A 27,751-nucleotide genomic window follows, 5' to 3' on the forward strand; every position below is an offset into this window, starting at 1 on the left:
GGGCTCAATTGGTCCCCTAGTTGCATGAAATAATAAAAGAAAAAAAACACCCTGTTGCATAGGATTGGGCTTTTTGATGCTTGAGAAAGGCTCCATGCCTGAACACTTCTCAGATTCAATATTTGTTGATGAAACAACACCTCCTCCTTGAAATTAATTTTAAAGGGTGGCTCTCCCAAAAAATTTGTTAGAATTTGGACAGCTCTCAAGTGCACTTCACTATTATAAAGTTCTATGGTCAATAACTTTTTGGAGTTTCTACCAAACGTACACACTCCCTCTTTAAATGGAATGATCCATGCCAAAATCTGGCACATCTCAGAAATACTGAAGTGGCATTACAAAAAATGAAGATAATGCAGGCCTTGGTTATTGCTCTTGATGAGGCACAGAAATGTCCATCTAGTAAGAGGGCACTTCAGTCTTCTATGAGGAAAATGTAAATTCATTTTGGAACTTTAGAAAAGGGCAACTAGGCATGAGCATAGGGCACAGTGGCAGTAGTCGTTGGTGCTGTGGGTTAATACCAGGCCTGGTGATGTCTGAAACATTCTACATGTATATGTAGAGAAATGCTTACATTATAAGCCTGAACGTGGTGTTATTTGAATGCTCGTCTCGTTTATTCATTGAGAAAATAGAACAGTTTTGAGTTTTGTGGAGCAATGAAACAAAATTAAGTAGTTAAACTCGTGGTTGTTTTTAAATATTGTAATATTAACTATTTAAAAGAAAAATAAACCAAGAGTTTGCGAAGGTTCAAAGTAATGAAATAATGCTGTAATAAATGTATTTGTCATCTCAGTTCATCAAATTTGAGGAAAGCATTGTGTGCTCGATATGTGGCTAGTAGTTATCTCCACCCCCCCCCCCCCCCCTGAGATGATTTCAGAGGGGAGTGTTGAAAGGATTTGAACAGTCTCTTGACAATGACTAGGGTAAGCTAGTCGAAACGTTAAGAACTCACTTAAAGACACTGGACACTATTGGTAATTGTCAAAGACCAGCCTTCTCACTTGGTGCATCTCAACATATGCATAAAATAACAAACCTGTGAAAATTTGAGCTTGCTTGGTCGTCGGAGTTGCAAGATAAATATGAAAGAAAAAAACACCCTTGCCACACGAAGTTGTGTCTTTTCGAGACCTCAAATTCTTAACTTGGTGTCTCGAAATCAAATTTGTGGAAAATTAATTCTTTTTTGTCACTTCAGAGGGAGCCGTTTCTCACAATGTTTTATACTATCAACAGATCCCAATTACTTGTTACAATGTGAGGTTTTATGCTGATAATTACTTTGAGTAATTACCATAGTGTTCACTGCTTTTAAGGTAATAGCGATCCACTAAAAGATAAACAAAGTAGTTCCGGCTGATTTTCTACCTTCCGCCCAGGTAGAAGTTAAAACGCAGGAAAGTTCTTTTTAGAACTGAGAAGTCTCCAGAATTTCTAAAATCTACTCCCCGGAAGAAGAATATAAAGGAAGACAGTTTTCAAAAAAAATCTACCTGGCAAGTTGATAAGCAATTGGCATTATCGCAAACTAAATTTTGAGGATTTTAACATTCGGTACAAAATGTGAACAAGTTTTGCCATTTGGATCGGGGTAGAGCAAGACACCCATCTCCTACACCCTAACTCACATGGGTAGACGGTTATCTTGGGCAAGCTGATTAAAGGCACTGGACTTGTTGGTAATTACTCAAAATATATTAACATAAAAACTTACTTGGTAATGATCAAACAAAGAGCCGTTGATAGTATAAAACATTGTGAGAAATGAATTCCTCTTAAAGTAACAAAGTTTCTTAGAAAGAGCCAGTTTCTCACTAAAATATCTGAAAGAACACAAATTTGTGCAACAAGGAAGTTTTTTTCTTTCATTACCTCTTTGCACGACCAACTGAGAACAATTTCTGGAAGGTTTGAGATTATATTCATATGTTGGGATACACCAAGTGACAAACCAGTCTTTGACAATTATCAAACATGTCAAGTGCCTTTATAACCCTACAAAAAATTTAAACTTTTACACAACATTTTTGAAATTAAGCCAGATCAGAGATTCAGTTGAGTATAGAAATTTTTTCTTCTTTTCATTTTTTTCATTTTTTTAATCTTTAACAATGAACTATGTACAAAACTACATCAAGGGCAATATAAAATACTAAATATAGGTTTTTATATGTGTTAATTCAATAGGAAATTGTGATTGGTAGTATACAATTCAAGATTTGCGGTTTATTGTATTAAGTTACAAGTGTTTTACATTAGTAGCTTGCAGTGTCTTCATTTGTCCCGCTAGTATTGGTGAACACACCATAGAAATAAATCAGGGCCCAATTTCATGGAGCTTCTTAAGCACAAAAAGTAGCTAAGCGCAACAAAATTATGCTTACCAGAACAGCTGTCGATTTCACCAAACTCTTCCTTACTTAGGATTTATCTTAGGACTTAGAAAGAGTTAAGTTCCCATTAAACCAATCCTAAGTTAGGACGGGTTACTCGTCCTAACTCGAGATAGGATTAATCCTAGCGTTTCGTGAAATCGGCTGCGGGTTTTTATAGTTAGCAAGAAAACTCATTCAGCATTACTAGTCAATCTACAATGTCAGACATAACATTTTCGACTGGTATCCTGCTCATTTCTATATTCATTTGCTTCAGCAGCTCTATGAAATTTGGACACCGGTGAGTTTGCCCAAGAAATTTGCCATACATGTACATGTAAACAATTTCTCCGCGAGAAATTTGGAGACAACCTCTTCTGCTTAACAGCTTTATAAAATTGGGCCCTGGCTACATGTAGTTGACTGCTTGCCATCCCTACATGTAAACCAGCAATTGTTCTTCCAATTTGAGTCCCACATAAATGACAATGCTTAAAGGATTTATGATAGTAGAAAGCATACCTTCAAATATTAGATACTGAGGTGCTGTAGTTTTTGAGGAATGAGTTAAACAATGTCATGAAAATACGTTTTTACATGCTAGGAATTTTTGTCTCATGATCACTGAGACGAAAATTATTTTCATGACATCGTTCGACTCATTTCTCAAATCTACTGCACCTAAGCAAGTAATATTTTCAGGGAAGTTTTCTACCATCATTATCTTCAAACTGTGTAAGTTTAATGTAAATCTGTGGACATTGTATTTTTTGTCCTAAAAAAAGTACAAAGACCCTTTAAAGCCATTGGACACTTTCGGTAAACAGTATTGTCCAAGGCCCACACTTCGTGTACCACAACTTATATATAAAATAACAAACCTGCGAAAATTTAGGCTCGATCGGTCATCTGAGTCGGGAGAAAATAACGGGAAAACCCACCCTCGTTTCCCCACGTTTCGCCGTGTCATGACATATGTTAAATAAAAGTAATCCATAATTCTTGCTATCGAGAATTGATATTGTTTTAATTTTTTCTCAAAAAGTAGAGCATTTCATGGAATAGTATTACAAGATAAGTCTTTCACCATTACCTTCTGTAAACCCTGTAAATTACCTGTAAATCTGTGGACTTTTAATTTTTTTTCTGTACCGAAAGTGTATAGGAAATCAGTATTAGGCTCCCAACTAATGACATGTCATCCTGACTAGTCCTTCTTGAAAGCAACTGAAATAAGGGGATTAAAAAAAAAAAAAAAAAAAACTCAAGTAACAAATAGATTGACTTATTATCGTTATTACTAAAACAACACACACTTCTGTGGTAAAAATAATATATATATATATATTTTCTACATTAAAATTAACATTTCTGGAAGAAGTTAACTTCATTAAAACAATGAGGGAAGGGGGGGGGGGGAGAGAAAAACAGGCATTGACCCAAATTGGGATCTCCCACTAAACACAAAGGAGAAAAAAATAACAAAAAGAAACAATACTAAAAGAAAACCAAGAAGAACAGAAAGCATTGGCAAAATGGAAATCATCGAAAACTAATAAATACATTTTGAAAATTTTTGTCAATCACATTTGTCAAAGACTTGCTAAGGACATAAAGCCTACTCAACAGAAGTAGCGAGTTACCCGCTTAAGTTCTGAACATTGCGTACGACTGTGTTTCCTGTTTTTAGTGAGCAAGAAAACTCATTCAGCAGGACTTTCTGCTTATCAGGTTTTTTTTCAATTGGCAGTTAACATGGTTAAAAGAAAGGCAAAATAGGAGGGGAAAGGACTGAAATCTCAAAAATTAAACTCATATTTTCGGTAAAACATATCACAGTTTGATTTATGATAAGTTAATAAAAATCAATGTATAAGCCGAGTTTGACTTAAGTGCTCAGAATTTTGCGCTAAACAAGCAATGCCACTGGGGTCAATTTCATAAAAGCCTTTAAGCACAAAATCTTTTTAAGCACAAAAAAGCATTGCTTAACAGGAGAAGGTTACCAGCCAAAATTAAATTCAGTTAAAATTATTGCAACTCGGTCAGGAATCTTTTGGATTTACATCTGTGGTATCTCACAAGAGAATTGGAAAATAATCCTCTTCAAGGAAAGAACATTTGCATTATTTATGGCATTTATTTTAATAAGCTTCAGTTAACATCTTACATTTGTACAAGTGTCTGAAAGTGCAATCCTCCTTTGAAGGCAGTGGACACTATTGGTCATTACGCAAAACAATTATTATCATAAAACCTTTCTTGATTACGAGTAATGGGGAGAGGTTGATGGTATAAAACATTGTGAGAAACATCTCCCTTTGAAGTGACGTAGTTTTCGAGAAAGAATTAATTTTCAACGAATTTGATTTTGAGACCCTCAGATTTAGAATTTGAGGTCTGGAAATCAAGAATCTGAAAGCACACAACTTTGTGTGACCATGATGCGACAGGGGTGTTTTTCCTTCATATATCTCCCAACTTCGACGACCGATTGAGCTCAAATTTTCACAGGTTTATTATTTTATGCATATGTTGAGATACACCAACTGTGAAGACTAGTCTTTGACAATTACCAATAGTGTCCACTGCCTTTAACCCTATACACCAACTGTGAAGACTAGTCTTTGACAATTACCAATAGTGTTCAGTGTCTTTAAAGGTACTGGACACTAATGGAAAGACCAGTTTTCTCACTTGGTGTATCCCAATATATGCATAAAATAACAAATCTATGAAAATTTGGACTCAATTGGTCATCGAAGTTGCAAGAGAATAATAAATGCACAGATGTGTGTGCTATCAGATGCATAATAAAAGGCTTCAGGCCTGAAGTCTTTTAAAGGCACTGTTACACGTTTGGTAATTGTCAAAGACCAGTGTTCTCACTGTAAGTGTATCCCATCATAAGCATAAAATAACAAGCCTGTGAAAATGTGGGATCAATTGGTCATTGAAGTTGCGAGTAAATTATGAAAGAAAAAACACCCTTGTTTATGTGCTTTTAGATAGGAATAAAAGACTTCTAGCTAGAAGTATTTTATTATTTTAGTGAGAAATTACCTATTTCTCAAAAACTACATTACTTCAGAGGCAGTTGTTTCCCACAATGTTTTATACCATCAACAGCTCTCCAATGCTCATTACCAAGTCAGTTTTTAAGTTAATTTTGTTTTGAGTAATTACCAAACGTGTACTTTCCCTTTAATATTTGATAACCCCTTTCTCAAAAACTTTGTTACTTCATAGGGATCCGTTTCTCACAATGTTTTGTATACTATCAACAGCTCTCCATTGCTCTTTTACCAAGAAAGGTTTTATGCTAATGTAGCTATTATGTGTCCAGTGCTTTTAAAGCAATATTTACTATTGGTTGATCTCCGGAAGCGCAGTGCAAAAAATTCCACATTACACACTATCTCACGGTGCCACAATTATTTATAAAAAATTTACATAAGAAGTAAGATGATACCATTCTTGCAAGGAAACAATTAAGAACATTCATATCTTGATATTTTACTCGTTTAATTGCAGAGTGTCAAATGATGACACGATTTAACCATTGTTTAATTACCGAGTGTCAAATAATGACACGATTTAATCATGGTCTTTTAAATGTAATTAATATTTTGGGGGAATTTATTAATATTTTGTGGAAGTGAAATGTGTACTTCAAACTTTCTAATACTTGTGCATATATCCACATTAAACGGAAGAACTTGTTGATGGTCATCACAGTTTTCCAGTAAATCTGTGGTAACTGTTGTTTTTTATATAAAGTTTACATATACTGCATACATACTCTGATACTACAATGGCAAACCAAACCAAAAAAAAAATTAAAAAAAATGGAAGTCGTTTGGAACGGCTCTACTGCGACTTGGTTTCAGACATCGAAATGTAAATTTCTTTCAACACAACACCCCTCCAGCTATCTATGAAATGGTAAAGCCCTCCGCCGCCCTCGGGTAAACAACTCCTTCTAAGGGAATGCTGTGCGCGTGGCGCGTATTGCGTGATTTGGCACAACTGTTCAGCTGTTGCTCTCGACCAATAGGAATGAAGGAACTGTCTTATAAGAACAGGTGCAAGGTCGCGTGTCACGCCCATGAATTAACGCTTTTTACCGGTCAGAAACAAAGGTTTATACACACCCACGTGACGCGCTCTCCACCAATAGGAATAGCAAAACTGTCTGAGGTATTTATGAATGTTAGATTAAGTTCGCCTGTCTGAAACAAAAAGTGCCTGTCTGAAAAGGGTGTTAGAGACTTCAAAGTTAGAGACGTCATTAGATTGTGCGGTCAAAGTATTCAGTGCTCGACAACTATTGCACATCTGTGTCCAATATCATAGAGCTTCTGTAGTACAAAAAGGTTTTGTGTACAACATTATGCTTACTTAAATATGGTTACCTGCCAAACTACCATGTCACATGCACCATGAGCGACTGGTATCCTTCTCATTTCTGTTTAGCTGACGACTAGTGACGACTAGTGTGCTTTGTATTTGGTGCTGTTGCCCTGGTTTACTATAGCCTTCACATTTTTACAACCATGATACAATTTAGCAAGGGACCATTGCTAATTGTGTGAAAGGGGCGTGACTCCTTGCACAAATGTCACAGGTGGCTACTGCTGCCACGCTCATACCATTATGGGCGACAACTCATAAACGTGTAAATGCTACGCTGTCCCAATATGCACACTACACTGTTTACAAAGAAACATTTGGTTTCTACGAAAAAATTGTGGATTTTGATTCATTTTAAAAATGTATACGTATTTTACACTCAACAACCTTTTGATTATTATGAGAATGATATTTCAATTATCGACCTAATAGCACTGAGCCAACGATATATTTTTTATACAAAATGCCCATACCTTTCATTTTCAGAGAATGTACAATCTTTTTCTGAAAAGATTGTGACCATTCCAAATATTCAAGAACATACAAAATTGAAATGTCCACAAGTTTTATCAGAACTGTACATGGATGCAACTGCCTTCTAGCGCCACTGGAGTCTTCTGGCAGTAACACCTTGCTCGATTAATCTGTTCCACAATAAACATAAATATTTAAATATTACTGGCCATATGGTAGCTTTTTATACTGCCAAAATAATAACAAAGTATATTATAGTTTCAAAGTAATCTTCTAGTGAGATTTGCAGTAACATCCTTTCGATGAATATCAACGATGGAGTAACAACTCAACATTTCGATCAGTATGCTCCGATGGTCTTCAGAAGAAAGCTGTCGAGTTATTAACACTAAAGTCTTGTTCAGGACCACAACTCCTTAAAGGTGCAGCCCTCTCATCTTTCTCAGGAGTAGAATCTTTACTGATGTCTTCAGAATGACCGTTTTTTGACGATATCATTATTTCTTTCAAACTCTTTTCAAGTTTGAAACCTCGCTGGGTAAAAAATTGTTCGCTTTCATCGAGAAGTCAACCCTTTCATCTGTTTAGGATCTTGCTAGCTTCCTGATTAAGATAACAAGCCCAGAAGCCCTTCCATTGTCTGAACTCATCTAAATGCCTCCAACTTTTTTGATCCACTTTCTTCCACTATAACAGATGTTGTTCAGAAGGTTTCACTCCTTTAAAATTTAACGGATGTTTGTGTTTGTATCACTATACACTCAAATTAACATCCCTTTTTCTTCAACACACTAAAATTCACGTGAGCTCTAGATGTTTCCTGATGAGCCTGTTGCACTCGGAAGTTCCCCACCTCTCCTGAAGAGCGGCGCATTCACTCTCATTGGTAAACTCCAGCTTGGATTTCAAGTGACTTCTGACGAGCGACTTTGTCATTTGGATACCCTGGGTAAGAAAACAAAATATATCATTTTACACAAGCCTGCCGACATTTGGAGTATTTTGTGCATAATTGCATGGAGAGACGGGGGAAATCTTAAGAAGCAATGCTTGGAAGGACGTTTTTCTGGTCGCACTGGAAGAGGAAGGCCGAAAGCTAGACGGACTGACAGCATTCGTGCACAAACAAACGCTCTAGACGAGGAGACTTGGAGGGAGTTCATTTCTTGGACCAACATGGACGGTGAACGCCCTAATGAACTAAAACATGTAAGAGAGAGAGAGCCAACATTTGCATCTTGCAATCAGGGAGATGTTATCCAACCGCAGTCAGGGAACTAAACATAATTCTTCTCTAATGACCAAGTATAAGCCTGCTAGGAGCCTTAGATCTTCCAATTCGTCCTTTCTTGTTGTATCTCTCACTCACAATTCCTGGGGGATTGATCTTTCTCTAATGCTGGTCCTCTTCTTTGGAATAAACTTCCTCAAAACATACCTTCTTTGAGTAGTTTTAAGGAAACTCTCAAAACAGGGTTGTTCACTCAAGCTTATAGCCCATAAAGTTTTGTTCTGTTTTCTATTTGGTTTTTGTAGTAGCTTTGTATTTATTATACTTTTCTCTTTCAATTAAGTTTCCGGTTTGTGCCATGAGCATCTTGTGTGATGGATACCGGCGCATTATAAATATTCATACTATTATTATTAAGTATTTAAAGGATTTTGTTATTTTTTAGAAATGTCCATAGATTTACATTAAACTTACAGGGTTTGAAGATAATGATAGTGGAAAGCTTCCCTTCAAATGTTACTTAATACTGAGGTGCTGTAGTTTTTTAGAAATGAGTAAAACAATGTCATGAAAATACGTTTGTAAATGCTTTAAAAAAAAATTTGTCTCATGAGACGAGAAAATTATTATCATGACATTGTTTTACTCATTTCCCCAATCCTACAGCACCTCAGCACGTAATATTTTCAGGGAAGCTTTCTACTATCATTATCTTCAAACTGTGTCAGTTTAGTGTAAATCAGTGGACATTGTGTTTTTTGTCCTACAAAAAGTACGTACACCCTTTAATCTAAAAGACCGAAGCAATAATGGTGAAATGTCTAGCATAAGGGAATACAGGTGTCTGGAGTAAGCCTCAAACCCACACTCAGTTGCTGATCAGAAACACCAGAGATAAACAGCTCAGCCTGGGCACGACACGACTTTCGTTCCTTCTTACCTTAACCGAATTCCCAGAAATGACCTTGACCCTTGGGATGACCTCTCTCATGAAGCTATTCGGCCAGAGTACCTGGGAGACCAGACCCGAGGCACATGCTTCTAAGGCAGTCATTCTGCGGCCACTGTACAAGAGGTCGCATGCCTGAAGAAAAGCAAAGATCAAAGTCAGCCTAAAAAAATCTTTTACTTTTAGTCACGTGATTTCATTAAAGCCATTGGACACTTTCGGTACAGAAAAAAAAAAAAAAGGTTCACAGATTGGCAAATAACTTACAGGGTTTACAGACGGTAATGGTGAAAGACTTCTCTTGAAATATTATTCCATGAAATGCTTTACTTTTTGAGAAAACCTTCAAACAATATCAATTCTCGAGATCAAGATTTACGGATTTATTTTAAACACATGTCATGACACAGCGAAACGTGCGGAAACAAGGGTGGGTTTTCCCGTTATTTTCTCCCGACTCCGATGACCGATTGAGCCTAAATTTTCACAGGTTTGTTATTTTCTATATAAGTTGTGATACACAAAGTGTGGGCCTTGGACATTACTGTTTACCCAAAGTGTCCAATGGCTTTAATTGGTGAAATAACTCAAAACCATCCGAATATAACATCTATATATCCTACATTGTATAGCAATAAAATAATCTTATATACATGTAGTGCCAAAGTCCGCCTAAAAAGACGCACAAGGAGCTTAAAGGCAGTGGACACTATTGGTAGTTACTCAAAATAATTATTAGCATAAAACCTTACTTGGTAACGAGTGATGGTGAGCTGTTGATAGTTTGACATGAATTTGATTTTGAGACCTCTGAAATATTTGATTTTGGGGTCTCGAAATCAAGCATCTGAAAGCACACAACTTCGTGTGACAAGGGTGTTTTTTTATTAATTTATTATAATCTCGCAACTTCAACGCCCAATTGAGCTCAAATTTCCACAGATTTATTATTTTGTGCATATGTTGAGGTACACCAAGTGAGAAGACTGGTTTTTGATAATAACCAATAGTGTCCAGTGTCTTTAACAAAGAGACAATACAAAAAGCTTGAGCCAAACACATCATACAAACACAATTCAACAATAGTTAAACAAAGCCAACAAATACCCTTCTGATGTATGTATATTTGGTTTGCGGTAACACCATGTGTGTATCTACTTGCCAGGTAGAGTTTGTTCTTAGAGAACTGTCTTGCTTTATTCTACTGTCGCGGAGTAGATAATCGGAGGTTCGGGTGACTTCTCAGTTCTGAAAAGAACTGTCCTGCTTTTTAACTATTACCAGGGCAGATGGTAAAGAAAATAGACAAGTTACCACTTTAGCTTATAAGAACGTAATTAACTGTACTGCCGCAGAGTCAGTTCTGAATTGGTCTCAACGTTTCGACTAGCTTGCTCTAGTCATCGTCAGGAGACGATGAACCCCAAAAAAGGTTGGGGGGGGGGGGGTCATCATGAAGGATTTAACTCACCACTGGAAGACCCATGGCATTGGGAAAGGTGAAAGAGGAGCAGGCCTCGGGTGGCTGGCCGAGTGATGCGTATGGAAGATGAAACTCTGACTTGTCGCTGCTGTAGACAATGTCACACAAGGGGAGGATAGCAGCCCCAAGACCCACGGCAGTCCCGTTGACGGCCGCCACGATCACTTTGGGAAAGTTGATCATGGCATTGATGAATACCCTAAATAGGTTGAAAATGAAGATGTTGTAAATAGCAATATCTTTTTTGATTTTTTTTAGTTTTAGTTTTAGTTTTATTAGATTTTACACCGGCATAAAAATATAGAAATACAAATCGATACATAAAGAAATAAAGAATCAAATTAGCTATAAAAAATACCAAGCCAGTGAGTGACGAGGAGGAACAGGTGACCAGCACCTCTACAAAGCCCAAAACAAGGCTAAAAGCCACTCTAGGTTAAGGGCTACAAGGAAGAAAACATAGACATGCAGAAACTCAGTGGAGCTGAAGGTAGGAAGTTACGTTCCTCTTAAAAGATGGAAGATCATAGGATGAAGGGAAACATGCAAATTGTAGAAATGCAAAGTATACATTTTGTTTGTGTCCGTTTTGAAAACCGCTGATGTAGCAGTTATTTCAAGCTGGCATTTATATTAAATCAAGTTATAAGAAAACTTCAAATTTATTCACCGAAAAAATAAAACACAAACACAAATCTCTTCCTGACCTGAGTGCCTCTGCCAGCTTCCGAGCCACTTTTTTCTTGTGGTCCGTTGTAACCAACATCTGAAGATCCAACCCTGAGCAGAAGACGTTCCCTGACCCCGTCAGCAAGAGGACCCTTGTCTCATCCTTGGCCGATTTATCCAAGATATTGGTCAACTCCTGCAGAGCCTGATAATTAGGAGAAAGAAGTGTATCCAAATATAGAATAAAAAATCTGTGAAAATTTTGACTGAATTGGTCATCAAAGTTGCAGGAGAATAATGACAAAAAAACCAAAACACTATTGTTGCACAAGTTATTGTGCTTTCGCATACCTAAAAAAAGGCTTCAGGCGTGAAGTCTTATAATTATACAAACACTTATTCTTGGTAATTACCAATAGAACCCACTGGTCAATTTCACAAAGGAAGTCCTACATAACTTAGAACTAGTTCTATGACTCATTTGGAGTTATTAAACACTTAGGGCAAATCCTAAAATAGGAGGAGTAACTTGTCCTAACTCGAGATAAGACTAATCTTAACTCTTTGCGAAATCCGCCCCTGTGCCTTTAAAGGCAGTGGACACTATTGGTAATTACTCAAAATAATTATTCGCATAAAACCTTACTTGGTATTGAGTAATGGGGAGAGGTTGATGGTAAAAAAACATTGTGAGAAACGGCTGCTTCTGAAGTAACGTAGTTTGGAGAAAGAAGTAACTTTCACAGGTTTGTTATTTTACCAATAGTGTAAAGGGTCTTTAAAGCCATTGGACACTTTCGGAACAGACAAAAAATTAAAAGTTCACAGATTTACAAATAACTTATAGGGTTTACAGAAGGTACTTCTCTTGAAATATTATTCCATGAAATGCTTTACTTTTTGAGGTAACATTAAAACAACATCAATTCTCGATATCGAGAAGTACAGATTTATTTTAAACACATGTCATTACCAGCGAAACGTGCGGAAACAAGGGTGTGTTTTCCCGTTATTTTCTCCCGACTCCGATGACTGATTGAGCCTAAATTTTCACAGGTTTGTTATTTTATATTTAAGTTGTGACATACGAAGTGTGGGCCTTTGGACAATACTGTTTACCAAAAGTGTTCAATGGCTTTAATTAACAGTTAATATAATCCATATGAGAGAACAAAGAAGAGAGATAGAGGTCGATGACCTGTACCTTGATGTTGAGGGCGTTTCTGGAATGGGAGTTGGTGAAGAACCAGACCTGTGTGTACTCCGGGTACTTCCTCACACACACTTCCTTATATTTAAACAGATTGTCGCTTTGTCTCAGACTGAACCTCCTGTGAAAAAGTCAAGAAAGAGTAAACAAAACAAAAATTGTAAACACATGGCTTGAATTTGTAGCTTTTATTGTTCATCCATTTTTAAGTAGGATTTGAAACCTTGCATGGTGGAAATACAATATGGAAAGGTTTGCGGTAACACTATGTAATGACTATCTCTAATGAGTTGGGGGGGGGGGTTCTGAAAAGAACCGTTGGTTTCAATTTTCCATTTTTGTAAACATGTGTACTGTCGGCTATTTTTTAAATTTTCTTTTTGTGTAGCTTAACAATTTTAATGTTTTTAAACAAGCACATTGATGCCGTTGCTTATGCGCTTTATATAAATGTTGGCTATTATTTGAATTTAACACTAGACCGCGGGTCCAGTACTTTCAGTCCCAGGCCAGTAAACTCATGACCTGACAAGTCTGGTGGTCTTCCAATTGAGCAATAAATCGTCAGTATTTAAAATCAGAAAATCAGGTAAAACAATTCCGTTGAGTATGAAAATATACTAAACAAATAACACAAATGACTGAGAATTCTTTTCTAGTCTTATATGGTTGTGCTTCAAATAAAAAATAGTAACATACACTCTCTTGAAAGCTCTTTAAATAAAGAATCTACAAAACATTTTAGCTACAAAGCCCGGCTGTCTTTATGAATTTCAAAATCCAGCCATGAAATATTATACACATAATGAATGTTTATGAGTGCAATGGTGAGAATATGTTCATGAGTTGAAAGATGGAATGTTCTATTCAACGAGGCGGAGCCGAGTTGAATGGAACATTCCAGCTTTCAACTCATGAACATATTCGCACCATTGAACGAATGAAAAACATTCATTATTTGTTTTATATAACATCCAAGTAGAACCTTGTAATTTTGATTGAAAGATACAACTTTCAAAACAAACAATTTCAACTGTAGAAGCCGAATGCTAGTAATTTTACTATGCCTTCTTGCAGTAACACCTGCTGCGTTACCAAAGACACGCGCACGCAGTGATGTTTTTACTCAGCTTTTTCGTTCCATCCGAAAAGTACCATTGCACGCTGGCAGCGTGCCAGCGTGCAATGGTACTTTTCGGATGGAACGAAAAAGCACGGTGAGTGACTCAGCGTGCAACGGTACTTTTATTTGCTATCACGTGACGGACAATCCTCCAATCAAATGGCAAGGATCTGCTTGGGTGTTATATAAATTACAATAACATACATAGAGTAGAGTGTTTCACAAATAGTGCTAGGCGAATAGTGAAATTTAGGTATTCGGTTATCGCTGGCCAACTATCCAAAATTAACCGGATATTCAAATATTTTTTTTGCCGCTAGAGGGCGCTGTTTGTTTATGAATGAGATCTTATGGGCGGATTGATATTAATTTTAGACAGTGTCACTCGGTTCACTCATAAAAATAACCGGATCTAATTTAAAGATGGCGATTTGCTTTTTCTTTTGATCGTGATTGACTCTGCGTGAAGGAAAACTTTCGTAATCTTTGAACAAATTACGTCAGAAATGTCTTTGTTTAAACTCTTCACGGAGGTGAGCAAAGTTAATACTTAATTTATGCTGTTTTATGCTGTCTTAATAGAAGTTTCATAAGGATTCAAACAAAACATTCCTATCAGTTGTTGCCCGACGTCCGCGGATATTTGGATATTAAAGAATAACCGGTTACTTGGTTGTAATTACAGGACTATCCGGTTTATAAATAGGTATTCGCGCCCATTGCGGATATCCGGTTAAGAAAAAAAACGCATTCGCGGTTACGGATAGGAAAACCTATTCACCATAACCGGATATTTGAATTATTCGCCGAGGCCTATTCACAAATATAAAATGCAAGTTCAATATGCAAAAAGGAAGACAATAAAAATATTTAATTAAACAATTATGTCGTAGGTTGAAGCTTCGCTCTAATCAAGTTTCTTTGTTCAACCCAGGAGCGAATGCTGGCATGTCGAGCTGCCTGATGGAATAACAAGGACTAATACAAAACCAATCATTTGACGCACAGACTAATTGTCAAACTAACTGGTCCCGTAGGCCAGACACTAAAAAGGCTTAGGGCAAACCCTGCAGTTAACAGTATAAACATATTGACTGGCAATGAGGTAACTAGTGTACGTCTATTCCCCGAGGGACTTTGAGTGACCCGAAGAAGGACCTATTTCCCCCGAGGCCGAAGGCGGAGGGAAACATGCCCCTCTTCTGGTCACTCACAGGCCCGAGGGGGAATAGTTACCTAATTACAAGGTATGCCAATCAATATACAAGAACAGAAATCTGGAAAAGAAAGGAAGTTTTGTAGTTGCTGTTCACGGTACACGTCAAGAGAGGGTGCTGTAACAAGGCACTATTTTCAAAGATTCCCACAGAACGTGCGCACAATCACTAGACTATATTAGTTCACCCCAAGTGACCGTGTTTCAGCCAACCAGAATACAGAACAAGCAAGAGGTGTCACTGTGTGTTATAATGCTGTTTATTCGGCAATTATAAAAAAAAATATAAACAAAAATAATAAAATTTTGACATTGACTATTCTGAATGACCTTTGAAATGCATTAGTTTTCCCCAGGAATAATTCTCTGGGGTTTTCCTGTCACAACTAAAACTTTTTTGTCTTCTCTCCATTTGGCTTTTGACAAGTATCATAATAAAGTTTGCTTTTCTAAAAAATAAATAAATAAATTTTTACCTCTCTCCTTCGTCCTCCTCACTGCTGAGACTCGACTGTGAAACCCGTCGCAGCAACATTTCGCCGCTAAACCTGTCCGCTACATCCTGTTGTTTCTGCTTCAGTTTGGCCCTGAGGAACTTCTCTGTAGAGAGGAGAGACTTTGGTGATGGTAGCTTGATGTGATTCCCGTTGGTGAAGTCGTGGAGCTTGATAACGGGGGTCAACAATGGGACGAACGTGAGCCTGGAGTCACCGTTTGTTGGGGTGCTGGGAGGTGTGGTTGTCGGCGAGTTTACTGATTTCTCTGCAAGATTCGTTTTGTAAAAGTATTTTTTACAACTTAGATGCTGTTACCTCTACTCAAGAATTAGGCAAGTCTTAAAATTAAGATCTTCACACTAAATGAAAAGGCTGAAAGCGGTATAAGAACTCAGTATCACTAAGCATAATAATTTAATTTTTCGGTTTTTAATTAAAAAATTAAAGATTTTGCTGCGCATGTAAGCAGAAATTTCTTGGCTAAGCAAGGAATGACCAATGTACCAGGCGCAGAAATTGAAACTGTATGATGTTCAGGCTGGTAACATATTTTCGCTAAGCAAAGGTTTTTTGTGTTTACATGCTTTATAAAATTGGGCCCTTATTTTTTACTGATGGACACATCTAAAAGACAAAACCCCTCACCAGGCTCAACAAAAGACGCCAATGAATGGACGATAGCAGTTCTTCGTGCGTAAAAATACTTGCATTATAAGCTCCGATTCCCTGTAGCATTTGCGTTATGCAAAGGGGTCTACAAATAATAATGGATTTGGTTGAAGCTACCTGTAATATCTCCGTTGTCAACACGAAGGCTGTTGACTCTCCTCCTCTTCCTGTCATCATGGCCGTCTCCATTCATAAAATCAGTCTTCACTGAGGTATCGTACGGCATACACGACATCGATCTAGCACGGTGAAATTTCCTCACAATAATTGGCGAGACATTCGTCTTAACCTCCGACGTTGATGATAACGAAGAAGGAGATGGTTCTAGCGGCACTATACCGTCCAGAGGTATACCATTTCCATTCAATAAATTCGTTTCGTTCTTAATTTCAATCTTAAACTCATCTTGGGGGCGTTCTCTTTTGAGTGTCATTAGTCCATCCAAGGAAGTCTTTGATTTGGATTCCTTCGGGGTCTTTTTAGAGTGTAACTTCCGTTTGGAGCGATCCTTGCTGTAAGTCTTCCCACTCCTTGATTTATGGTGTGATGGGGACGACTTAGGGAAGAGACCCTTCTCCCGCATGATGCGATCGTTGAAGGCATCCAAGACATCTGTGCAGTTGCGGAGGTTCTCCACAGGTTCCCACGAATCATCACTGCTTCCGTAGTTTCTCCATCGGACGAGGTATTCAAGCTTCCCTCTCTTATTCCTTCGCTGTTTAATGATATGCGCCACCTGTGAAATTAACGAAGAAAAACGATTTTCAAAGTTGAGAATTTTATTTGTACTCGCGATCCCATGCATTGTTCTTTACTGTATGCGCGAAGCCTGGACGCTCGCGCTGTGACCGTGACATCACAAAGGACGCCTGCCCTCAATCCCAAAGTTACTACACGCTCGCGCTTTAAACTGTGACGTCACAAAAAACACATGCCCCCAACCCAGGGGTACCCCAAAATTTTCCCCAGGACGCATCTTTTTAGCAGGGTGCGGGCACCACTTGACATGAAAACAACATGGCAGCGCCCATGCAATTTAAGCGCTATTATAGTATAGATGAGTCCAGAGACAGGAACTGGGTGTTTGGGATTCAAAGTCATTCACAGTTGTTCTGAAAGCAATAATTGTTTTTATCAATATTGCAACCATGTATGCTTCATTTGTTAAAGGGCAAGGGTACCAAGGTATTTTCTTCTTGGTCAAGGGCACCCTACAGGTATGAGGAAATTGAAAATTTCTATTCAAGGGCACAAAGGCAATGACCAGGGGGCATGGAGACAATCACGGTTGTTGCCTAGAGGCAACAATGGTGCTGTGAATAATCAGGTCTGCTATTGGCAACCATAGAAAGGTGTAGCATTCTCTCATTAGTAGCGATATGCCCCTGGCCAATTGCCAGCTGAAACATCTGAGGACCAGAGGAATTTAAGCTTGGGTGATATCGATTTATTTTATTCACGATATATCGCCGACAATATTTAATACAATTTGACATCATCAGTCTTCAAACTCCCAGTGAAAGTTGTAGAAGAGACAGTGATAGCATAAGAGAGGTGTTCTTATGACCTATTCTTCTGGTTTTACTCCAAACCTATGGGGTGCATGATGTCTCAGCTAGGAAATCCATTGCGATATTGCGATACTTAATCGACATCGCGATATATCGATATTTTGATTAAAACCAAATCGATCCGATATCAAAATTGTTTCCAAATTAGTATCGCGATATTCGATAATATCGTGATATCGCCCAAGCTTACAGAGGATCAGTCAAAATTCTCAACAATTGGTCAAGCTGGCCAGCTGAGAATTAAGCATCCCTATTTATGAATATATGAACAAAAGCTGATGGACAAGTGAAACAGCAAGCTAATTGGTCCTGCTGGTGCTGGCTAGTCACTGATTAGGGATTAACTCCAAGGGTTTTTCTCTGACCAAATTTTGACACATGATGTTGTGCTAGTCTAGTTGTATCAAAGCAGAAACATACAACAGCTCTTGGTATAATGCCATGGACAACGGTCAAAGTACACATGAGGCAAAGTTGTTTGTACACGGCAACAAATACATTTTGGGATCCCACCAATAATTAATATTTAGTTTATAATTCACTACCACTTATAAATGTGTACTGTACATGTACATGAAATAATCAATGTTAAAAGCAATGGCAGCCTTCAGATTGATATTATATGTAATGAATGCATAAAATATAGGATTTGAGGCATTGCATGGTGAGGTATCAATGTATTTTTGGTTTGCGGTAACACCATGTGTGTATCTACTTGCCAGGTAGAGTTGTTCTTAGGGAACTGTCTTGCTTTATTATACTGCCGCGGAGTAGATAATCGGAGGTTCATACACTACTGTACACAGCCAACCCTCCTACTGTCTGACCATTCACTGTCGTCCACTGTGGTGCTGAATAAAAGACAATGCCAGCCTCCATTATTATATCATGAGATGAAGGCATGTTACACAATCTACATTATAATCCATTGTGGTTTTGAATGATAAACAAACTACATGTATGGATATAATAATAAGAAAGCCTGCACTGTGATGATGTTGTAATACATACATAAACACAGTCAAGGTTTTAAAGGAACACGTTGCCTTGGATCGGTTGAGTTGGTCTTTGTAAAAGGGTTTGTAACTGTTGTTATCAAATGCATGGTTAGAAACATATTTAAAATTAGAATACATTGATCCACACAAACATGCCTCAAAATTGCACGGTTTTCCTTTTACATCGTCGGATAACACGGCCTGCCATTTCTGGGAGTCAAATTTTTGGCCAACCGTGTTAGTTCGCAAAGTAAAAGGAAAACCACGCAATTGAAGGCAAATTTGTGTGGATCATTGTATTCTACTTTTAAAACATCTTTCTAATCATATGCATTTTATAACAAACGGTTACAAATGCTTTTTATAGACCAATTCGTCCGATCCAAGGCAACGTGTTCCTTTAATTAAATTGATACAGCACCATGGTACAGCAGCCTGCACTGTGACAAATTTACCCATAACCAATTAGTGTCATGAATACTACAGTGTTCTATTGGCTTTGGTATTATAAATATAGACACATTTACACAGACCTAATAGTGTCATAAGACTCATAGTATTGTTTCCTGTCATATCTTGAAATAGTAGACACTAGATATAGACGATGTGACCTATGTTTACATTCAAACCGCCCTCTGTTGATAAAACACTGTATACCTCATGTTTCGCTTGGCAAAAAGATGCGTAGACATGGTAAGATTGCATACACTTTCTAGCTGGCTGCCAAAACACAAAGGTTTTGCCCGGCGGTATGCGCGCAAATCATGTGTGACCCGACAAGATTGGTTCTTTATACAAGTATTTTATTCACAAGCACAAAAGATTTTTAAAAAGGGTTGATGCGTAAGTCTATAAAAGAACAGAAAAGAAAAAGATTATAAGCAAACATAAGATTATACAATAGAAATGTAGAAAATACAAACATTAAATCAAAATAACCAAAGTAAACCTGAAACATTAAATTCTATGGCAAAGAGCAAATGTCTCAAGCTTAGGAAGATAACTTTTACAATAGAGAAACACATTTAATTATTATACCCTTTAGCCAAAGATGACCACTAGGCTATAAGGACCATATAAGAAAACGTGGGTTTAAATGTATATATATCAACAGGGGGGATTATGATCCAGCGAAATAATTCTCGTTTCATGATTTTGCGAACATTGTCACTAAATATGAACTGCTAACGCCTATAACTATTAAGTAGGGTTGAAATGTAGTATTAGATGCCTTTAGGAGTTTTTGACGACGTCGTCAAAAACCCCTATTCAATTACGCACGTTCATCCACGGACGACGCCACCTCGGAGTCTAAGTTTGAAATTTGTTCACTCATTTCTCAAAAACTACAACACCACAGCAGGTAATATTTTAAGGGAAGCTTTCAACTGTCATTTTCTTCAAACTGTTGAAGTTTAGTGTAATTCTGTGGACACCATGGTATGTCGCCGTCGTCAAAAACCCCTATTTATATACGCACGTTCGTTAAACGAAAACCCTAAATTTTCGTGTACTAAGTATATTGGCCCAGAACTCGGTTAGGAAACGAAGAAACAGAGACTGTGCTGTGGTCCAGAACGTATGTAGAAAAACAAGAAAAAGAGACTTGAATAGACTCCTCTCAAGAAGTCACAACTCATGATAGGTACATACTGAATTGCATTTACCATAGAGAATGTTTAACAATAACATGAAAGTGACTGCATCCAGTTATGTTCAAACGCCTAGACTCATCTCAAGAAGTCACAACTCATGATAGGTACATACTGTATGGCATTTACCAAAGAGAATATTTCACAATAACATGAAAGTGACTGCATAAAGTTTACAAATTAAAAATTCAAATGAAGACCACGTGGTTAATTAATGAAGAATTTTTACACTTTTTTATTAGAGTAAAGCTTAGGCTCTAAGCTTCAATTTGATATATGATTTAACTATTTTATCCTAATACTTTAGGAGTAGGGGCCTGAACAAAAACGCTGTACAAACGCTATGGGGTTTTAGGCGGAAACAAAGAATAATAATAACAACTAGACATTAGGTGTTTGTGAACAAACACAAAGCTGTTCCGTGTTCTTTTGCTTTGATTATGTGTTAACATTACCAAGGAGTCTATAACTGAATGTTTGAAAAATACTGTACAGTGTCTTGAGTTACGGTGCCACTTCATGGGGTCACGGTAACCTAAGGCTAATCTCTAACGCCCAAGGATTCTTTAACTGAAAAAAAGTTAGAAAATCGGTTGTGTAGTTCTTGAGATATGGTGCCACTTTTGGTTGACCCGGAAGTAGAGGTCAACTTGGGGTCATGGATTTTCAAAGTTTATTTTTAATGCCTTAGGAGGATAAAACTGAACAAACAGGATTGAAAATCGGTTGTATAGTACTTGGCGTATGGTCCCACTTCCGGTTCACCCGGACGTAGAGGCCAACATGGGGTCACGAGTTTTCACAGTCAATATTAATGTCAAGGAGTCTGTAAGTGACAACAAATTGAAAATCGGTTGAGTAGTTCTTGAGATATGGTCCCACTTCCGGTTGACCCGGAAGTAGAGGTCAAATTGAGGTCACGGTTTTTCCAAACTACAAACAGTCGACATTCTTAAAGAAGAAAGTCGTCTTCCTGTGATAATTTATCTCGGAATGTCGACATCCTAAAAGTAGGATGTCGTCTTCCTGTGATAATTTATCTCGGAATGTCGATATCCCAAAATTAGGATGTCGTCTTGCTGTGATAATTTATCTTGGGAAGTCGACATCCTAAAATTAGGATGTCGTCTTCCTGTGATAATTTATCTCGGGAAGTTGACATCCCGAAAGTAGGATTTCTTTTGTTGAAAGGATTTTACTTGTATACCTTTTGTTAACTAGTATTTTATTTCCAACAATATTTATAATATCCATGGTCATAAACTACGTTAAACTAAAATAATGGACGAAACAAAATGTCCCACGTTAAACTCCATAAGGTTTGGAACATAATGGTCCCGCAAGTTCAAATACGCGCGAGACTTGCTTAGTCTACACAGAAGGTAATAAATCATTTATTACAAGCAAATGCAATCGTACAATAATAGAAAACAAAAACTAAAAATCAATGCAAAACACATGTAGGGGATGGAGGGGCCCATAAAAAGCAAACCTTAACGAGTACGGACCCCCCCCCTTTTTCTAACGAAGAAAGCAATGTAAGCAATTCTATTTAGTGGGTGTAATCGTATGTAGCGGCAAAACAATTCAAATTTACAGGAAGAACAAACACAAAAACAGTTAGCATAAAATAAAACTTAACCATATATTTAAATGAAACAGATAAACAAAATACCAAAAATAAATACTAGAGAAATTGGGCCCCACAACTCTTGCTGGGAAAAAAACCATGTCGAAATATACCATTGTTATCCATTAGAGACGTTTTGTAGTCACTTTGGTTGGGGAGCGAGGAATCTAGCAAAAACACACGAAAATACAATGGCTGGGACATCAGTTTATACACCAGACAAATCTATTATATGGATATTCTTTTGAATATTTTATTTTGTGCATATGGTCCGTGATTCATGGTCCGTTGAATATAAGTGGGCGGTTGTATCGACAACAGACTTTTATCCTTTTGATCACCATCAGCCCCATGTATAATAAACTTCAACGGCTGACGATTGCACTTTTGGTATTGTCATTGTTAAACTCCGGTTCCATTGTGTGCTGTCTGTTATCCTCCACACATAGATTTTCTTGTGAATAGTAGCTGTGTATGATTCATGGTTCGCTGAATAATGTGGCAATAACAAACTTTTATCATTTTGAACTGAATGCTTGATTTATTATCTAGAGTTAAATGCTTGAGGCCAGTAAAAGTATTGTGCACGTACACCATATAGTTTTTGTTGGAAACCGTTTGCTAACAGCCATTTATGTTACCCTTTCAAATAAAATCAGAAAATTTATAAGTTTGCTTGTTGCATAAAATTAAATTGAAGATGATGCCTGAATTGATTTTTACAATCAGAGTTGGACTCTAGACTGACGTGTTGGACTCCTTGAACACTCCAAGTTGTTCAATAGGTAGTGAAATTCCAATACTTATGCTGATGTTCTCATGATGTCAGCATCAACAGGAAGTTCCAACAACTTTGTCCCCTTGTACAATTAAATATGCAAATATGGGTCACGTGGTTAATTAATTACGAATTTTAACAAAATATTTCGGTTGGTGGTTTGATGTTTGATCTAGTACAAGTTGATTTCATAGAAATCTTAACCACCAAACTCTGCGCTTATGATCACCATTTTTCGCCTACTGTGTTTTTAAACATCATCATGTCATGCATGCACACAGGTTATGTTTGGCTAACAATTAAGAAAAAGAAAAGGCAACACTATCGATATTCAGATAAGAATCAAACTTAAATATTACAAAAAGAAATATATTTTTAGTTTGGGGGGATAAAAACATTCGAACTCGCAATTCTCAGATGTGTAGACACGACTGATGACCACTAGGCTAGAAGGGTACGATGCAAAACTGGTGGGTTTTTACATGTGTGCATCAATTATGATTATGATCCGGCAAATAATTCTTGTTTCATGATTTTGCGACCAATGTCACTAAATATGAACTGCTTAAAACGCCTATAACTATTAAGTAGGGTTAAAATGTAGTATTAGATGCCTTTAGGGTTTTTTGACGACGACGTCGATGTCGTCAAAAACCCCTATCTAATTACGCACGTTCGTTTTAACGAAAACCCATGCACAGAGTAATTGGTCCAGAACGCGGTTAGAAAAACAAGGACAAATTTAACGCACGTTCTAACGAAAATCCTAAACCTCCGTACGTTGTGCGTGTACAGAGTAATGTGTCCAGAACGCAGGTAGGAAACAAAATAGTATAGACTCCTCTCAAGAAGGCAATAACTCATAGAGGTACATACTGTGTTGTATTTACCGAAGAGAATATTTCACAATAACATGAAAGTGAGGTCCAATTTCCGGTTGACCTGGAAATAAAGGTCAACATGGGGGTCTCAGTTTTCAAAGTTAATATTTAATGCCTAAGTAGTCTATAACTAAAAAAAAAAATTGAAAATCGATTGTGTAGTTCTTGAGAAATGGTCCCACTTCCGGTTGACCCAAAAGAAGAGGTCAAAATGGGGTCACGGATTTTCCCTAACAAAATTTAATGCCTTAGGAATCTATAACTAAAGAAAAAAATTAAATCGGTTGTGTAACTCTTCAGATTTGGTCCCACTTCCGGTTGACCCGGAAGTAGAGGTCAAATCGGGGTCACGGATACCCGAGGCAATTCCCCTATGCCTAATGAGTCTCATACTGAAAAAAACTTTGAAATCGGCCGTACACTTCTTGAGATATAGTGCTGCAAAGAAAAACTCATGAAAGCTTCTAATTAGCATAAATTAACATGTGATGACGTCACAGTCTTAAAATTGTATTTTTCGTACTAATAAATTTCATAAGGTACACGATGGTATGCAACTTACCCCAATCCAATGCCTTTTGCAAAATCTCAATTTTGAATTGCATTAACCGTGGAGAAACTATTGCAATGCGTTGAATGTGACTGCATCCAGTTTATGAGGAACTACGTTGTACCCATGATGCCAAGCTTTTTAATTAATCGTTAATTATAGACGTACTTTGATTGATTTTAATGGACTGAAACATCTCTTATTAGAATCAGTTACTCCAATCCCCAAGGTGTCTATATCTACAAACAGTCTGTTAAACGGCTGTGTAATTCTTGATATATGTTGCTACAAAGATTTCCCAATCAAATATGCAAATGAGGGTCGCGTGGTTAATTAACTAAGAATTTTAAAACTTTTTTGTTAGAGTAAAGCTTATGTTCTAAGCTTCAATTTGATATATGATTTAACTCTATTGACCTTATGGTTTAGGAGCTAAGGAATAAACAAAAAACGGCGGAAACAAAGAATTATAATAATAATAATAATAATAATAATAATAATAATAATAATAATAATAATAATAATAATAATAATAATAATAATAATAATAATAATAATAATAATAAAAATAATAAAAATCTTGACGAACAATAGCTGTTCCGACTGGATCGGAACAGCTAATAAAAATCTCGACGAAAACAATAGCTGTTCCGACTGGATCGGAACAGCTAATAAAAATAATAAAAATCTCGACGAAAACAATACCTGTTCTGACGGTAGGTCGGAACAGCTAATAAACACAAATATGGATTGTAGTCTAGCAGTAATAAGAAACAAAGAAAGATTTGGTACTTACATAACAAGGATGGGAATAACTCTGAAACTGGAATAGCTCTGAGACTCTTTGAAAAATAACTTGTACACATGATGATAACTTGCAATGGAATGACTTAGTTGCACAATAGCTACACTATACCTGGGGTAGAGCTGGGGCTGACCACACTGACCATGCCCTGGGAAACAAGACCCTCAGCAGGTGGGCTGCTGCTAAGTCAACAATTAGTTAACTTAAGAGGGGGCAGTCACTTAAAGTGCCTGGTCACACATGTAATGGTTTCGAATGACTTCAGAGGTCACATTGTCTATAGTGCACTGTTTAGTTAGGGTATGAAGACAGACAAACTTACCCAGAACCTACAAATGGTTGAGGTGGACGCTATACATGTGTAGGAGTGCACAGTGTTTTGACAAATTTACCAAACAGTGTCTTCTTGGATGCTTGGATTAATGGGTCTACCACTTATCTCAAACAGGTTTTTTGACTTCCTGCAACTACAATCCCCAGACACTGTTTTAATTGTTTGTTTTACCGGTATGTAATGAAAACAGGGAGTCAGTCAGACAGACAGCCCTAAAAAAAGTCATGCAATGAAATAAAGGAAGGCCACAAAATATTTAAAATGAGAATGGAATAAAAACATTTGACTGGCACAAGTGCCAGGCCTGATACTTCATCAGAGGTAATGAAGACGATTGCCTCCATGCCCCCTGGTCATTGCCTAAGCTTGGTGCCCTTACAGTAAAAATTTACAATTTCCTCATATAGGGTGCCCTTTACCAAGGAGTGGTGCCCTAGCCCTTTCAAAAAAAAAACATACAGGCATGAAGCCCACATCGTGTGGTTCACGCATTTCATATTTCTTCAAAATATTACATACACAGGTGGTGATTAAAATTATTCCCCCAACATTGAGCATCACCACATAGTCCATTTCATGTACAAAAGACATGAACCATTCTTTAAGAAAGACGTCCTTGAAGCAATCTGGAGGAAATGATTCATTCATGGCAGGTTGGGGGGGGGGTAGGTGAGAATGTTCTTTCAAGAGCCTGGCTGGCCTAAAAATTCCTTTGTCGCCCATGTTTTTTTGCGGCTAGAAATGTACATGTAGCTCATGTAGTAAGCAAGGAACTCTTAACCTTACAACATTGGCAATTGTTGCTCACTAATTTTTAAACAGAGCTTTATCTACAGACGAGTCAACCCACTGCACTGGGACACATTTCACTTATCATGAACCATTTCCAGACAGGATTTTGGAATTATGAGACCCATTTTGTAACAAACACCTTGTAAGGGTTTACACTGTGCTGTGGCGCATTCAGGCTTCCGCAGCCACTGCTAAGGGAGTTGCAAGAAGTGTGCGGTTTGACTACTGTACTAGAGGTGGGGAACACCACAAAAAACAATGACGGGAAAGTGGAGGAAAAAGAACTATGTGTTCGTTGTGTTGTGATGTCATTGCTACAGTCACTAACTAATTTTTGTATTTTACCACACACCTTATTCTATTTTCTCAACAATGAAAGTGAACACTTAGAATAATAAATATGTCAAGATTTAAAAAAAAAAAACAGAGGCAAAATTTCTGTATCCTGCTACCACTTTTCAATTATAATATTTATATAGTAGCATTCTTTATAATATAAAAAGATAATTTTAATTAAAAAATATTTACTCTGAAAATGAGATATTCCTTTTTTTTTTTCGGTAAAAAAAGCGGTGGCAGGATACAAAAGTTTTCAAAAAATTGAAAATAACGCGAAGGACAAGGACTCAGGAGGCCACCACAAATAATTAAAAAAGTATTAATATAATAATAATATGGTAAACAGTTAAAACCGACAATATCATCATCATGTCGCACTCTTTTTATTTAGTCTTCATTCAAAACGGCGGTGCTTAGCTAGCTGTCAACTGATGAATTAAAAAAAATTAAAGTAATTTTAAGACTCTGCAAAAAGACTGAGTCTGTAAGACTAGAAGTATAGTCATAGATAGAATTGAATATTGATAAATATAACTAGACATAACTAGACATGGCTGACTGATTATACAGTACAGTGTAACTGTATGCATGGAATTTCCTTAGGCAGGCAAAAGCGTTACTTAAAAAACAAGTGTCGAAACTGTACCCTAACCGCTTGAACGGACGCAAATGACGCAGGGGGTACTATACACGGTCTCCCCCGCGTGAAACGGCCCCACGCTCTCCCGCGCCGGCCGCAGCTGTCACACACACGACTAACATGTCCGTCGTTTATTTCCAAATCTCATCTTCTCTGCCACATGTCCCTTTTTGGAGGAATAAACTCGGCAGCCCCGCCACAATATACCAACACAATTTTCACCAAGTAATGAGAGCAGATGTTTTATATCAAACAGGTATAAATAATAATGTTGTTCATTGACGTAAAAGGTGTAATTTCTGTCAAAGCTCACCTCAAAGTTTTCGCTACTGTCCGAGTCCGCCATATCTTTACAGTTGGAGTACAAAGCTAGAGCTAGAACCCATGCAGTAGAGGAACACTTGCGCTTTATGCAATTAAACCAAGACGTATACCGATGACACACGAATGTAAATAA

The 27,751-nt window shown here is 37.3% G+C and overlaps 1 protein-coding gene across 1 annotated transcript; it reads right to left on the reverse strand.

Moving 5' to 3' along the window:
* Positions 1–6,575: 6,575 nt before the first annotated feature.
* LOC117289651 (chromodomain Y-like protein 2) lies at positions 6,576–27,642 on the reverse strand. Its single transcript, XM_033770871.1, has 8 exons — positions 27,608–27,642; positions 16,442–17,060; positions 15,635–15,920; positions 12,814–12,940; positions 11,648–11,814; positions 10,929–11,139; positions 9,449–9,592; positions 6,576–8,222 (listed from the first exon to the last, which is right to left on the reverse strand). The coding sequence occupies exons 1-8, from the start codon at positions 27,638–27,640 to the stop codon at positions 8,076–8,078; spliced, it is 1,734 nt and encodes a 577-aa protein (XP_033626762.1). The 5' UTR covers positions 27,641–27,642; the 3' UTR covers positions 6,576–8,075.
* Positions 27,643–27,751: the final 109 nt, after the last annotated feature.

This window comes from Asterias rubens, chromosome 4, assembly GCF_902459465.1.
Source record: "Asterias rubens chromosome 4, eAstRub1.3, whole genome shotgun sequence".
Classification (NCBI taxonomy): domain Eukaryota; kingdom Metazoa; phylum Echinodermata; class Asteroidea; order Forcipulatida; family Asteriidae; genus Asterias; species Asterias rubens.

Excerpts from the sequence above, each read along its gene's own strand:
- LOC117289651 (XM_033770871.1), bottom strand. The coding sequence starts at position 27,640 with ATGGCGGACTCGGACAGTAGCGAAAACTTTGAG. Across the intron at positions 17,061-27,607 it reads ACAGTAGCGAAAACTTTGAG|GTGGCGCATATCATTAAACA; the intron begins GTGAGCTTTGAC and ends TTAATTTCACAG. Across the intron at positions 9,593-10,928 it reads ATGCCATGGGTCTTCCAGTG|GCATGCGACCTCTTGTACAG; the intron begins GTGAGTTAAATC and ends GCTTTTCTTCAG.